The sequence below is a fragment of the Lissotriton helveticus genome, chromosome 1_1 (genome assembly GCF_964261635.1).
Source record: "Lissotriton helveticus chromosome 1_1, aLisHel1.1, whole genome shotgun sequence".
NCBI classification, from domain to species: Eukaryota; Metazoa; Chordata; class Amphibia; order Caudata; family Salamandridae; genus Lissotriton; species Lissotriton helveticus.
Genome location: NC_136057.1, coordinates 1,258,370,133 through 1,258,387,337, shown reverse-complemented (window position 1 = coordinate 1,258,387,337; position 17,205 = coordinate 1,258,370,133). Strand labels below are relative to the sequence as shown.

The following is a 17,205-nucleotide window of genomic DNA, read 5'->3' as shown; positions in this document are numbered from 1 at the left end:
GACTCAGGTCCGTCCGCCATCATAATCGGCCCCTAAGTCTGCTATCAGATCCAATAGATACTTGAGGATGTACATTTGTTATATTAAAGGATAGGTTATAGTCTATCTATAAATGAGATTCAACTTTCCTAGTTAAAAAGAATTTAAAGTGTGCCAAAGCATGTCTGCTGAATTTAATTTTAGCTAGTAATTAACTAGACCAACAGCAAACCAAGCTGACAATCATGTCACAAATGTTAACCTTTTTAATTACCAACTCTGTTACTACGATCAATGTCCTGTTTGTAGTAATGAGAGTATAACTGAAAGGTTAATATGTTTATATTATAAATAATTTATGTACAAGAACACAATGTTTTTTTGTTCAGGAGTGTTGCAGCCCTTCTTTTCAGGTAAAGTGTTCCTCAGCTGGAAATTCTGAATAATAAATTTACTGGGCACCATGTACTAACCAGTCAACCCACTAGAATAACAGAAATTGCTAAATATAAATTGTACTAGCAACACGTAAAAATACAGTGATTGGTAGGACGTTATATAATCTGTCTACCTTTAGAGTATGTTCCTTATTTTTCATCTTTAACAGTCTTTATATATCTATGAAGCACATATTTGCAGTACTAGTGATGTTTGTTTGGACTTTGATGGTTCCAGGAGGGGGTATAGTTGCATAGCTTAGAAGGAATGAGGTAAATCTAAGACTATGCTATGAAAATCCAATTTAACATTGTGTAATATCTTAAATAATTTGAAAAAGGACCTTTACTTAATCATAAAGTTGTATTTCGTTTTGCAAAGTTTCTGGATAGGCGTTAAATTGTGTTTAGTACAGTACAGTATCTCTACTCAAAAAAAAGGCCAAATTTACATTTGGGGAAATGAGAATATAATTAAGGATCAATGTTTTTCATAAACTAAAACCAGGACATATTATTTGCAAAACCAAGTTGCTAAGCTTCCTATTTGATTGAAGTGTCTCTTTGTGACAAATGTGAAAATGCATAGCAATGCTTCAGCATTGTACAGACCCTCCAGGATTTGCCGCGAAATCGGCACTTTTTAAAAAATGCCGCGATTTTTACAAAAATGCCCGCGAAATCGGCATTTTTGTAGAAATCACGGCATTTTTCGCTATATCCTGGGGGGTCTGCTTTATCAGCAGCATTGGAGAGGCACAGCGGGATGGCAACCCTCACACCTCCAGCCCTTGATGACCTGTTAAGAGGTGCTTCGAAGGTGACTGAGAGGGAGGGGCTGCAGCTTCAGGAGCAGCGGCATCTATTCACATGCAAACAGCCCTGCCTGATGGTGGAATCCGCGACTGCCATTTCCCTCTTGTTACCCCGAGCCAACAATCAATTTGTCTCCAAGTTGATGCTAATTATCAGATAAAAGCACCTTTCAGTGGCTAGCCTGCTCCCCATTGATCCCAGCTCGCACGTGCTTGTTAAGGAGCAGACAGGTTCAGCTATCCAGCCACGGAGAGCCCGAGAGGGGCCAGCCGCAGAGGTCACAGGGTCCCAGGAGGGCAGCACGCGCCAGCAGGTGGAAGAGGGGCTGGAGAGAGGTGAGGTTGGAGGGTTGTCTCTCGAGCTCTGGGGCGGCAAGCGCCCTGCGTCTGTGAATTCCTGTACGAGGCAATGTGTCATGTCTCTGCTATTTAGAGGGGGGCTCACACATTCCATTTCTACCCAGGGCCCCAAACATCCGAGACTCGGCCAGATTACACCCCTGATTACACCGAGGCAGCACGTGGTTCTCTTCACAGAGCGTAATTACTGTCACTAAATTGTAAGCAAACCTCGGTTCTTCAAACATGCAGTCTATAATTTAAGAAAATAAAGAAATGGCACAATCGCACCCACACTGATTAACAAAGTATGGAGAACTATCAGTTCAATCAGTTCTCTTAGAGTATCTCCTGTAAGTACTGTACATCACAGTGGGGGATCGCATTTTGGACAGATAGCCTGTCTTCTCGTTGTCTTGTGCAGGAGGGGGCGAGGAGCCCAAGATGATACTAGAATACTGCATGCCCACCCCTGTGCCTACCCTGGTGGATCCTGTTCCCTCTCCTGTGATGGCTCCTGCCCTCCCCTCAGTGATGGCTCCTGTCCCCCCATGTGGTGGCTCCAGTCCACCCCCCGCCTCTGATGGCTCCTGTCCCCCCATGTTGTGGCTCCAGTCCACCTACACCTGTGATGGCTCTTGTCCCCCCCTGTGGTGGATCCTGTCTCCGCCCTGGGTGGCTTATGTCCCAGTCCTGGAACGGCCCCTGCAGCGAGGGTGAAGTTCTGGATGGGCCTCTTCTCAAAAGGGCTCAGCTCAAAATGAATATGGAAAGGTCGGCGAGTAAGTAAGTGAAGGGATGGGTGAATGGCTGGATGAATTAGTGAAAGGTTGAATGGATGAATGAAAGATTGAATACATGGATAATGAGAGAGGATGGATGGATTGATGAGAGGGGAAGATGGAGAGAAAATGTAAATAGCTGATTGTATGGGTGGACGGGTAGCTGGATGATGGATGAGGGGAAATATGGATGAGGGGAAGGATGATGGATGAGGAGAAGGATGGATGGATGGATGGAGGGGAAGGATGGATGAGGGGAAGGATGGATGGATGGATGGAGGGGAAAGATGGATGGATGAGGAGAAGGATGGATGGATGGATGGATGGGTGAGGGGAAGGATGGATGATGGATGAAAGGAAGGATGGATGAGGGGAAGGATGGATGGATGAGGGGAAGGATGGATGAGAGGATGGATGGATGGATGAGGGGATGGATAGAGCGGAAGGATGGATGATGGATGAAAGGAAGGAAGGATGGATGGATGAGGGGAAGGATGGATGAGAGGAAGGATGGATGAGAGGAAGGATGGATGGATGGATGATGAGGGGAAGGATGGATGATGAGGGGAAGGATGGATGGATGGATGATGAGGGGATGGATGGATGGATGGTTGATGAGGGGGTGGGTGAAAGGATGGATGATGAAGGGAAGGGTGGATGGATGGATGATAAGGGAATGGATGGATGATGAGGGGGTGGGTGAAAGGATGGATGGATGAAGAGGGAAAAGGATGGATGGATGATGAGGGAAAAGGATGGATGGGTGATGAGGGGAAGGATGGATGATGAGGGGAAGGACAGATGGATGGATGGATGGATGGATGGATGGATGGATGATGGGTGGGTGAAAGGATGGATGGAAGGAAGGATGGCTAAGTGAAAGGGTCGATGGAGAGAGAAAGGGAGGATGGATGGATGACTAAAATAGTGGATGGTTGGAAGGATTAGTAAGTGAAAGGATGGCTGGATTGGTGAAAGGGGTAAATGGCTGAATGGATGAGTGAATGGATGGATGGGATGAAGAGTGGATGGATACGTGTACAGATGGATAGGGTGAAAGGGTGGATGGATAATGGAGATGAGTGAAAGGATGGATGAGGGGATGGATGAAGGGATGGATGAGTGAAATGATAGATGGAAGGATACATGATGGATAGGTTTGCAAACGGTTGAATATGTTTGGAAATGGCTGGGCTTACTTATATACTATTGCGCGACCTCTGATGTGTCTGTAAAACGTACCTATTGTCCTGAAGTTTTGTCCTGAATTTTGAGCTCCTGTCCTGAATTTGTGTCCTGAATTTTGACCTTCTGTCCTGAATTTTTGTCCTGAATTTTGACCCATTGTCCTGAATTTTTACACTCACCGTCCTGAATTTGCACCAATGCCAGTTGGTCACCCTATTCGCTGGCTTGGAGACGGAGCGCCGTGCAGAGATGTCTGTCCCTCAAGATAAACAGACAGAACCACTCAGCCGAGAGAGCTGAGGCGCACACGGGACGGGGTATCTGCAGAGGCGCGCTGGACAAGGGATGTAGTCAGAGGGTTGAGCTCATCTATTGCAGACCATTTCCCCCTGGGAGTGAGCCATGGGAAAAATCCTAGAGGCGAGAAATTTAACACGGGCGTCAAGTGGCCCCATGTCATGGGTGTCAACTTCAACCAGTCCCCGCTTTTAAATCGGAGACGATTTGCAGGCTGACATTTTGCAACGAAACTACAAGTACCAACATGCAGTTCGCTACTGTTTAACAAGTGATCACTTGGCGGTTTTGACTGCTCTTTCTCTAGTGTTTAGGGCTGTCGAATGGGCATCCGGTGGGATATCAGGTGGTGTTCAAAATACACTGTACTATTTAACGTGCTTACTAATAAAAGGGCGATAGGTATAGCCATCATTAGTGCAGCAGGTACAGTGGCACCAAGCTCTAAGGATATTGCAAGACGCAAACTGACCTGCAATGGTACGCCTCTTCTGGCGCAAGGCTTTGCAACGTGACGCATCTGGGAGATGCGTCACGTAGTAAATACCCTGCACCATGGTGCATCTTTTGCGCCGCCGCTGCGTCACAAAAGTGACGCAACGGCGGCGTAAAAGCAGCGCAAGGGGCTTGTAAATCTGCCCCAAAGTGTCTACATTGTAAAGAAACCAAATATACATAGCTTCATGTTGTTAAATAACTAAAAAAACTAAGATATCTGTGTTTGTTGTAGGAAAAATGGCCACATAAAATGCCGCAAAATTGCCGCTAGATTTCCATATTTGTGCCGCTAAATTTCCATTTTTGTGCCGCTAAATTTGCGAATCCATGCCGCTATATCCTGGGGGGTCTGATTGTAATGTGTAAATTCACCTCAACCTTTCCAGAACATATTCCTTACCTTTGGTAACATTTGTTATTATGGTGTTTACTATATACACACACATTTCTTATGAGAGCATACTTCCTGGTGCTACACTGGATTCAGACTATTTCTTGCATTATCATATCATATCAACTGCACCACATGGTACTGTGTGGTATTCTAGTTAGACTTTTGTGAACCTACCAGATAGAACTTAGATGCATATAAATGGAATCATAGGAGTAAGTAATATTAGTTCTGGACTCATATTCCATCCCCAGAGAAAGACTGAGAATGGAGATGGCAAGGCAAAGGACTGAATAGGACCAATATTTAAGAAATCAGCACTCTTAACCCTTTCGATGCTCATGACGGAACGGTTCCGTCATGAGCATCGGTCGAGCTGTGCTCATGACGGAACCGGTCCGTCATGCCCACGCCCGTTTTCATTAGGGCTCAGCACCGGGGGGGGGGGGGAATCGCGGCCGCACGGAAGGGGTTAAAGGGAAAGAAGGGAAAGATAAAGGCAATCTGTTGGAGTTGTCATAGCTATTGGAAAAATATTGCTAAAGTTAAATAATTTGCTATCCTAATTAAAAATGATTCCTATAGACTCTTTCAATGAACTGCTACTCAAGTAGTTCTCAAGGAGGATGATTCATTCTATTGTAAATCCAGGATATCAGGCTAATTGTAGTGCAGCTGTTTAAATTAAATAGTAAATAGCATTAATAAAATACTTTATGGTAGAATGTTCCTGTACTTCAAATTACACACATTTACAGTGTTCTAATAAGATTCTCCTTTCTCCAATAACAAATTCATTCAACATTTGCTCTAATGAGATTCCAAATCATTCATCACCTAGAGCTTGCTGTATGGCATTTATAGCTGAATTATTTACTATATTTGTTGATGCCATGACAATGATTTATATTTGTTTGCTTTTGTTTATGCCATCAAAACTAAGAAACAAATAAGCCAATAGTAGTTGAACTGCATATGATTCAGTGTATCTAGTAAGAGTGTATTCTGTAGATGTGGTTATTGATTATTCATTGTGATCAGAATATATCAAAGAACAAACAACTTTCAAAGTTCAATCCTTTAAACAAAAGAAAGGAGACAAACGTGAACTTAAGAGTCTAGGGTAAACTCTAGATAAAACTCACATGAGCCACAAGTTAAATGTAATAGATTCTAGAAATTAATTTCACTTCTCTTAAACTAACTCTAAGTTAGCTTTTTGGATAATGATGATAAATTAAGAAGTAAAGACTGTTGATTAATTATTCACATAAATAAATGAATACAATCTTTGTCAAAGTCAGGGTTATGCTCTGTTAATTGTCAATATGTTTTTAGAAGTCAGTATTTCAAAATTAGTTATGACATCAATCTCTAACTAAGCTACACTATTCAATGATTAAAATAACATATGTATGTTATTTGACATGCATGGCTATAGAAACGTATGGTAATTGCTTCTCTAGGTTTTGTCTTGCCAAAAGCAACACAAACACATACTTGCAGTACTAGTTTGACCTATACAGACTTTTGTGGTTTCAGTAGGAATTATAGAAGCTACATAAGAAAATAGGCTAATGTCAGAATAAGGTTTAGCTAAAATATGAAAATAATGTTCATAATGTGTTTGTTTATTTAAAGGAAAGAAGTTTTGCTAAGTTTCTTTTTAATTACAAAGGTTTTTTGGTATAAATGGAAAAAATCTCCAGTTATGAGGCAATGTTCTTACAACTGGATTCCATTCCTTAAAAAAAAAATGATAATTTCTTAGTTGCTATAATGCTGCAAATTTATATATTTGTTATGGTTTATTATTTAATTTAAAAAATTACATTTGTGGGTGAAATGAAGATGCCGAATACTATAGGAGGACAATCATTTTGGAAACTAGAGTGCGAATTCACAGTTATAACAAAATGTTCGAAATAATCAAGTTGAAATAAAATACATGTGCTATTTGGAGCTAATAGCAATTCAAAATGTGTAAAGTGTGCCAAAATATTCTTGCTGGATTTCCTTTTGACTAGGAATCTCATATACTAACAAGGTATCGGGCTTATAGCCATTTTACAATATTCTACCATTTCAATGTCTTTATCAGACAAAACAGCCAATTTTATGTTTATGGTCATGGTAATGTAACTAAGATGATAATATATTTCAGAATGTAATACTTTCAGAAAAGTCACACAATTTATGCACAAGATTGCTATCCTTCATCTCAGGTTGGACTGTCATTAGTCCGAAATGCTAGAAATTAAATTTTGTGGTGCAGCATTCTAATCAACCAACTCACTTTAAAAACAGAAATTATATTTGGTATTTGTTGTAGCGAACATTCAAAATATGATAAATTGAAGGATTCTACGTGTATATTGGCTGGCTTTTTCAGAGTATGTTTTTTTACCACCTCTTGCAGCTACTGTAAATTGATGAAACACACTTTTAGTATATATACACAAGTATATGCTTCTGTGGTTTAGCAGGGGCTTAAGTGTAAAGGCAGAAGCATTGAAATGAAAATCCAATCTGACATTGTACATTGCCTTCAATAAATGAAAGTAGAATTTGGCAAGCTCAAAGAGCTATTTTACATTGTTTAAAGTCTATGGACAGTCTGTTCACTCTGGGCAGTATGGCCAATCTCTTCTCCACAATAAGGAACATTTCACATTTGGGGAAATGAGAATACCATTAGTAATACATTATTTTACTAAATCAATCATGTAAATACCAGATATGTTATTCACCAAAATAAGGGTTGCTAAACTTCTTCATTGGTTCAATTGTCTTTTGGTGAAAACTGGGAAAATGGATAGCAATTGCTCAACAGTTTAACGGGAAAGCTCACTTTAACCATTGAAGTACATGTTAATATTTTTTGGAAATATTCTTTGCAATGGTGAAGACTGTATTACGATATTTCTTATGTGATCATACTTCATGTTACTAGAATGGATTCAGATTTTTGTTTTTAAGCACTGTCATGTCACCACCACCCCAAAGTGATGAGCGGCATTATACTTAGATTTCTGTGACCCCCCACCAGAATAGACTTCAGATGCACGTAAAATTAACCAGGGGATTAGTGATGTTAGTACTTTCCTGATATTCCAACCCCCATACAAGCTTACAATGTAGAAGGCAGAAAACAGTAGAGCTTCAAAAAAATAATCAAGAAAATGCTATCCCCAGGTTTGAAGGCGCGAAGGTGATAAGCAATCCTTTGGAGTTGTTATAGCTATGTGAAAGTATGTTACTAAAGTTAAGCAAGGCCATCGTCTAATTTAAATCAATTCCCATAGAATCTTTGTATGTACTGATTGAGAAAGAAACTTTCAAGGATGTTGATCTACCATAATATTAATACAGGATACCAGGACACTTCAAATATAGCAATTGGAATTGGAATAATTGAAAAATTGATTGAAAAGATTGTATGGTTTTATCTTCTGGTACTAAAAATGAATCAACTTTACAATGATCTATTAAGTTATTTCCTTTTTCCAATAACACATCCATTTATTATTATTATTAATGTGATTCCAATTGGTTCATCAATTAGAACTTGCAGTATGACATTTACAGCTATTTTAGGTATAATATTTGTTCCCTTTAATGTACGTAATAAACAAAGAAACACATAACCCTGCATTAGTTGGACTGAAAAGGATGCAATGGGTCTAACTTAAGGTTTATGATGAGACTATGGCAAAGAAAAAAAATGATAAATTAGATCCTTTAAACAAAGGACAGCAGATTAAGTCGGAATACGTTGCTCACATTTAATTTTGATTAATCTCTCCTGTCCCCAAAATTAAATGTGATGTCACAATATTCTAACCAATCATTCCCTATCCCTCAAAGTAAGGCCAGTTTTCCAATTGGGATACAGATTATGCAAATCAAGAAGTAAAAGTAGCCTATTCATAAAAACAAAGGAATGCAATCAGGTCTATGCTCTGCTACTTGTCAAAATGGTTTTGGAGTCAATTAATAAAAATGTGTAGCAGCACCCAAATCTAACTTTAACTAATCAGTAATTTCAACAACTTGAATAGCACATTTCATTGTAGCTGACATTTATGGCAAAGAAAAAAATACATAAATTAGATCCTTTAAACAAAGGACAGCAGATTAAGTCGAAATAAGTTGCTCACATTTAATTTTGATTAATCTCTCCTGTCCCCAAAATTAAATGTGATGGCACAATATTCTAACCAATCATTCCCAATCCCTCAAAGTAAGGCCAGTTTTCCAATTGGAATACAGATTATGTGAATCAAGAAGTAAAAGCAGCCTAATCATAAAAACAAAGGAATGCAATCAGGTCTATGCTCTACTAATTGTCAAAATGGTTTTAGAGTCAATTATTAAAAATTTGTAGCAGCACCCAACTCTAACTTTAACTAATCAGTAATTTCAACAGCTAGAATAGCACATTTAATTGTAGCTGACATCCATGGCTATTGAAATAGATTGTTATTTCTTCTCCAGTTCTTGTTATATCATAAGCAATAGAAACACATACTTGCAGTACCAGTTGGGCCTGTATATGCTTCCGTGGTTCCAGTAAAAGGTTTACTTGCTAAATGAGAAAATCAGTTAGAGTGAGAAGAGAGTTAAGCATAGAAAATAGAACTATTCATAATTTAGTCATAATATAAAGGAAAGATGGCTTTGGCAAATTGTGGTTACTAAAATGTATTTTAGTTAGAAACTACCTGTGGTGTAAATGGAACAAAGCTATATATAAGTACTGAATTCCCTTCTCGAAAAACAAGGACAATTTCAAAACTGCAATATTAATAATGTAAACTAATATGAACATTATTTTATGGTTTAAAAATGTCAATGGATTACATTATTTAGTGAAAGGAAGTTGCTAAATGCTACAAAAGGTCAATCATTTTTTAAATCATGGTGCAATTAAAAGTCATTGAAATGTTAGCTAAATAATCAAATCACAGAAATAAAACAATGCACATGAAGACATTGGTCCTAATAGTAATCAAAATGACTAATGATATTGAAGTATCTTTCTTGATACATAGATACACAATCATATGTTATTTGTTTCCCCACTTTTGCTGCTGCTTAATAAGATGGAAAGGCACACTCTCAACCACAGTAAGGGGCCGATTATGATGGAGGATTTTCCGCATCCTCCGGGCCGGCGGATGCCACCGCCGGCCCGGAGGATGCGGAAAATCCTCTGCGGAGCCTCAGAAGACCCACCGCCACATTAGGATGGCGGTGGGTCTAGCAATCTGTCCGCAGCTTTTCCGCCGCGGTCGCCTTTCGACCGTGGCGGAAAAGCTTTAACATGGCTGGCGGTGTCTATCAGACAACGCCAGCCATATTAGGATGGTGTAGAAAGTATGCTTTTCCACGGCGGCTTTTCCGCCGTGGAAAAGCATACGGACCTGCACTTCGGGGGCCCGTTGCGGGCCCCCTGGGTGAAGGCGGGGTGTGGGGTGCACATGGGGGGTACCCCCCTGCATTTGCGTGCACAAAGCAGCAACTTAAATTTTTAACATTGCGGCGGGTGCTGCTTCAAGCAGCACCCGCCGCAATGTTAAAAATACAGGATGTGACCGCCAGGGTGGCGGTCACATCCTAATTTGCACGGAGGGACAGCCGCTGCCCCTGCGGACGGTCCCTCCTACTCTATGGTGGCGGACGGACTCAGGTCCGTCCGCCATCATAATCGGCCCCTAAGTCTATCAGATCCAATAGATACTTGAGGATGTACATTTGTTATATTAAAGGATAGGTTATAGTCTATCTATAAATGAGATTCAACTTTCCTAGTTAAAAAGAATTTAAAGTGTGCCAAAGCATGTCTGCTGAATTTAATTTTAGCTAGTAATTAACTAGACCAACAGCAAACCAAGCTGACAATCATGTCACAAATGTTAACCTTTTTAATTACCAACTCTGTTACTACGATCAATGTCCTGTTTGTAGTAATGAGAGTATAACTGAAAGGTTAATATGTTTATATTATAAATAATTTATGTACAAGAACACAATGTTTTTTTGTTCAGGAGTGTTGCAGCCCTTCTTTTCAGGTAAAGTGTTCCTCAGCTGGAAATTCTGAATATTAAATTTACTGGGCACCATGTACTAACCAGTCAACCCACTAGAATAACAGAAATTGCAAAATTTAAATTGTACTAGCAACACGTAAAAATACAGTGATTGGTAGGACGTTATATAATCTGTCTACCTTTAGAGTATGTTCCTTATTTTTCATCTTTAACAGTTTTCATATATCGATGAAGAACATATTTGCAGTACTAGTGATGTTTGTATAGACTTTGATGGTTCCAGGAGGGGGTATTGTTGCATAGGTCAGAAAGAATGAGGTAAGACTAAGACTATGCTATGGAAATCCTATATAACATTGTGTAATATCTTAAATAATTTGAAAAAGGACCTTTACTTAATCATAAAGATATATTTCATTTTGCAAAGTTTCTGGATAGTCGTTAAATTGTGTTTAGTACCGTAAATCCCTATGCCAAAATTGGGCCAAATTTACATTTGGGGTAACGAGAATGTAATTAAGGATCAATGTTTCTTCATAAACTAAAATCAGGACATATTATTTGCAAAACCAAGTTGCTAAGCTTCCTATTTGATTGAAGTGTCTCTTGGTGACAAATGTGAAAATTCATAGCAATGCTTCAGAATTGTAATGTGTAAATTCACCTCAACCTTCACAGAACATATGCCTTACCTTTGGTAACATTTGTTATTATGGTGTTTACTATATGCACACACATTTCATATGAGAGCATACTTCCTGGTGCTACACTGGATTCAGACTATTTCTTGCATTATCATATCATATCAACGGCACCACATGGTACTGTGCGGTATTATACTTAGGCTTTTGTGAACCTACCAGATAGACCTTCGATGCATTTAAATGGAATCATAGGAGTAAGTAATATTAGTTCCGGACTCATATCCCATTCCCACAGAAAGACTGAGAATGGAGATGGCAAGGCAAAGGACTGAATAGGACCAATATTTAAGAAATCTGCACTCTTAAAGGGAAAGAAGGGAAAGATAAAGGCAATCTGTTGGAGTTGTCATAGCTATTGGAAAAATATTGCTAAAGTTAAATAATTTGCTATCCTAATTAAAAATTATTCCCATAGACTCTTTCGATAAACTGCTACCTAAGTAGTGCTCAAGGAGGATGATTCATTCTATTATAAATCCAGGATATCAGGCTAATTCAAGTGCAGCTGTTTAAATGAAATAGAAATGGCATTAATAAAAATATTTTATGGTAGAATGTTCCTGTACTTCAAATTACACGCATTTACAGTGTTCTAATAAGGTTTTCCTTTCTCCAATAACAAATACATTCAAAATTTGGTCTAATGAGATTCCAAATCATTCATCACTTAGAGCTTGCTGTATGACATTTATGGCTGAATTATTTACTATATTTGTTTATGCCATAAAAATGATTTCAATAATATTTGTTTGCTTTTGTTTATGTTAAACTATGAAACAAAAAAGCCAATAGTAGTTGAACTGCATATAATTCAGTGGATCTAGTAAGAGTGTATTCTGTAGATGTGGTTATTGATTATTCATTGTGATCAGAATATATCAAAGAACAAACAACTTTCAAAGTTCAATCCTTTAAACAAAAGAAAGGAGAATAACGTGAACTCAAGGGTCGAGGGTAAACTCTTGATAAAACTCCCATGAGCCACAAGTTAAATGTAATAGATTCTAGAACATAATTTCACTTCTCTTAAACTAACACTAAATTAGCTTTTGGGATAATAATTATACAATTAAGAAGTAAAGACTGTTGATTAATTATTCACATAAATAAATGAATACAATCTTTGAAAAAGTCAGGGTTATGGTCTGTTAATTGTCCAAATGTTTTTAGAAGTCAGTATTTCAAAATTAGTTATGACATAATCTCTAACTAAGCTACACTATTCAATGATTAAAATAACATGTGTATGTTATTTGACATGCATGGCTATAGAAACGTATGGTAATTGCTTCTCTAGGTCTTGTCTTGCCAAATGCAACACAAACACATACTTGCAGTACTAGTTTGGCCTATATAGACTTTTGTGGTTCAAGTAGGAATTATAGAAGCTAGATAAGAAAATAGGCTAATGTCAGGATAAGGTTAAGCTAAAATATGAAAATAATGTTCCTAATGTGTTTTTTTATTTAAAGGAAAGATGTTTTGCTAAGTTTCTCTTTAATTACAAAGTTATTTTGGTATAAATGGAAAAAATCTCCACTTATGAGGTAATGTTCTTACTACTGAATTTCATTCCTTAAAAAAAGGATAATTTCTTAGTTGCTATAATACTGCAAATTTATATAGTTTGTTATGGTTTATTATTTAATTAAAAAAATTACATTTGTGGGTGAAATGAAGATGCTAAATACTATAGGAGGACAATCATTTTGGAAACTACAGTGCGAATTCACAGTCATAACAAAATGTTCGAAATAATCAAGTTGAAATAAAATACATGTGCTCTTTGGAGCTAATAGCAATTCAAAATGTGTAAAGTGTGCCAAAATATGCTTGCTGGATTTCCTTTTGACTAGGAATCTCAAAAACTAACAATGTATCTGGCTTATAGCCATTTTACAATATTCTACCATTTCAATTCCTTTATCAGACAAAACAGCCAATTTTATGTTTATGGTCATGGTAATGTAACTAAGAGGATAATATATTTCAGAATGTAATACTTTCAGAAAAGTCACACAATTTATGCACAAGATTGCTATCCTTCATCACAGGTTGGACTGTAATTAGTCCGAAATGCTAGAAATTTAATTTTATGGTGCAGCATTCTAATCAACCAACTCACTCGAAAAACTGAAATTATATTTGGCATTTGTTGTAGCAAACATTCAAAATATGATAAATTGAAGGATTCTACGTGTATATTGGCTGGCTTTTTCAGAGTATGTTTTTTTACCACCTCTTGCAGCTACTGTAAATTGATGAAACACGCTTTTAGTATATATACACAAGTATATGCTTCTGTGGTTTAGCAGGGACTTTAGTGTAAAAGCAGAAGCATTGAAATGAAAATCCAATCTGACATTGTACATTGCCTTCAATAAATGAAAGTAGAATTTGGTTAACTCAAAGAGCTATTTTACATTGTTTAAAGTCTATGGACAGTCTGTTCACTCTGGGCAGTATGGCCAATCTCTTCTCCACAATAAGGAAAATTTCACATTTGGGGAAATGAGAATACAATGAGTAATACATTATTTTCCTAAAACAATCATGTAAATACCAGATATGTTATTCACCAAAATAAGGGTTGCTAAACTCCTTCATTGGTTCAATTGTCTTCTGGTGAAAACTGGGAAAATGGATAGCAATTGCTCAACAGTTTAAGGGGAAACCTCACTTTAACCATTAAAGTACATGTTAATACTTGTTGGAAATATTCTTTGCAATGGTGAAGACTGTATTAAGATATTTCTTATGTGATCATACTTCATGTTACTAGAATGGATTCAGATTTTTGTTTTCAAGCAATGTCATGTCACCACCACCCCAAAGTGATGAGCAGCATTATACTTAGATTTCTGTGACCCCCCACCAGAATAGACTTCAGATGCACGTAAAATTAACCAGGGGATTAGTGATGTTAGTCCTTTCCTGATATTCCAACCCCCATACAAGCTTACAATGTAGATGGCAGAAAACAGTAGAGCTTCAAAAAAAAATTAAGAAAATGCTATCCCCAGGTTTGAAGGCGCGAAGGTGATAAGCAATCCTTTGGAGTTGTTATAGCTATGTGAAAGTATGTTACTAAAGTTAAGCAAGGCCATCGTCTAATTTAAATCAATTCCCATAGAATCTTTGTATGTACTGATTGAGAAAGAAACTTTCAAGGATGTTGATCTACCATAATATTAATCCAGGATACCAGGACACTTCAAATATAGCAATTGTAATTGGAATAATTGAAAAATTGATTGAAAGGATTGTATGGTTTTATCTTCTGGTACTAAAAATGAATCAACTTTACAATGATCTATTAAGGTTTTTCCTTTTTCCAATAACACATCCATTTATTATTATTACTAATGTGATTCCAATTGGTTCATCAATTAGAACTTGCAGTATGACATTTACAGCTATTTTAGGTATAATATTTGTTCCCTTTAATGTACGTAATAAACAAAGAAACACATAACCCTGCATTAGTTGGACTGAAAAGGATGCAATGGGTCTAACTTAAGGTTTATGATGAGACTATGGCAAAGAAAAAAAATTATGAATTAGATCCTTTAAACAAAGGACAGCAGATTAAGTCGAAATAAGTTGCTCACATTTAATTTTGATTAATCTCTCCTGTCCCCAAAATTAAATGTGATTGCACAATATTCTAACCAATCATTCCCAATCCCTCAAAGTAAGGCCAGTTTTCCAATTGGAATACAGATTATGTGAATCAAGAAGTAAAAGCAGCCTAATCATAAAAACAAAGGAATGCAATCAGGTCTATGCTCTACTAATTGTCAAAATGGTTTTAGAGTCAATTATTAAAAATTTGTAGCAGCACCCAACTCTAACTTTAACTAATCAGTAATTTCAACAGCTAGAATGGCACATTTAATTGTAGCGGACATCCATGGCTATTGAAATAGATTGTTATTTCTTCTCCAGTTCTTGTTATATCATAAGCAATAGAAACACATACTTGCAGTACCAGTTGGGCCTGTATATGCTTCCGTGGTTCCAGTAAAAGGTTTACTTGCTAAATGAGAAAATCAGTTAGAGTGAGAAGAGAGTTAAGCATAGAAAATAGAACTATTCATAATTTAGTCATAATATAAAGGAAAGATGGCTTTGGCAAATTGTGGTTACTAAAATGTATTTTAGTTAGAAACTACCTGTGGTGTAAATGGAACAAAGCTATATATAAGTACTGAATTCCCTTCTCTAAAAACAAGGACAATTTCAAAACTGCAATATTAATAATGTAAACTAATATGAACATTATTTTATGGTTTAAAAATGTCAATGGATTACATTATTTAGTGAAAGGAAGTTGCTAAATGCTACAAAAGGTCAATCATTTTTTAAATCATGGTGCAATTAAAAGTCATTGAAATGTTAGCTAAATAATCAAATTACAGAAATAAATCAATTCACATGAAGACATTGGTCCTAATAGTAATCAAAATGACTAATGATATTGAAGTATCTTTCTTGATACATAGATACACAATCATATGTTATTTGTTTCCCCACTTTTGCTGCTGCTTAATAAGATGGAAAGGCATACTCTCAACCACAGTAAGGGGCCGATTATGATGGAGGATTTTCCACATCCTCCGGGCCGGCGGATGCCACCGCCGGCCCGGAGGATGCGGAAAATCCTCTGCGGAGCCTCAGAAGACCCACCGCCACATTAGGATGGCGGTGGGTCTAGCAATGTGTCCGCAGCTTTTCCGCAGCGGTCGCCTTCCGACCGTGGCGGAAAAGCTTTAACATGGCTGGCGGTGTCTATCAGACAACGCTAGCCATATTAGGATGGTGTAGAAAGTATGCTTTTCCACGGCGGCTTTTCCGCCGTGGAAAAGCATACGGACCTTCACTTCGGGGGCCCGTTGCGGGCCCCCTGGGTGAAGGCGGGGTGTGGGGTGCCCCCCTGCATTTGCGTGCACAAAGCAGCAACTTACATTTTTAACATTGCGGTGGGTGCTGCTTCAAGCAGCACCCGCCACAATGTTAAAAATACAGGATGTGACCGCCAGGGTGGCGGTCACATCCTAATTTGCACGGAGGGACAGCCGCTGCCCCTGCGGGCGGTCCCTCCTACTCTATGGTGGCGGACGGACTCAGGTCCGTCCGCCATCATAATCGGCCCCTAAGTCTGCTATCAGATCCAATAGATACTTGAGGATGTACATTTGTTATATTAAAGGATAGGTTATAGTCTATCTATAAAATGAGATTCAACTTTCCTAGTTAAAAAGAATTTAAAGTGTGCCAAAACATGTCTGCTGAATTTAATTTTAGCTAGTAATTAACTAGACCAACAGCAAACCAAGCTGACAATCATGTCACAAATGTTAACCTTTTTAATTACCAACTCTGTTACTACGATCAATGTCCTGTTTGTAGTAATGAGAGTATAACTGAAAGGTTAATATGTTTATATTATAAATAATTTATGTACAAGAACACAATGTTTTTTGTTCAGGAGTGTTGCAGCCCTTCTTTTCAGGTAAAGTGTTCCTCAGCTGGAAATTCTGAATATTACATTTACTGGGCACCATGTACTAACCAGTCAACCCACTAGAATAACAGAAATTGCAAAATTTAAATTGTACTAGCAACACGTAAAAATACAGTGATTGGTAGGACGTTATATAATCTGTCTACCTTTAGAGTATGTTCCTTATTTTTCATCTTTAACAGTTTTCATATATTG

At 37.7% G+C, this 17,205-nt stretch overlaps 1 protein-coding gene across 1 annotated transcript in view; it reads right to left on the bottom strand.

Moving 5' to 3' along the window:
- Nucleotides 1–15,006: 15,006 nt before the first annotated feature.
- Nucleotides 15,007–17,205, bottom strand: part of MUC19 (mucin 19, oligomeric) — a 1,331,159-nt gene continuing 1,328,960 nt past the window's right edge. Inside the window, exons 86-87 of the mRNA XM_078649731.1 lie at nucleotides 15,466–15,522; nucleotides 15,007–15,017 (exon numbers count right to left, since the gene is read on the bottom strand). Coding sequence (XP_078505857.1) covers nucleotides 15,007–15,017; nucleotides 15,466–15,522 — 68 coding nt within the window. The remainder of the gene's footprint in view (nucleotides 15,018–15,465; nucleotides 15,523–17,205) is intronic.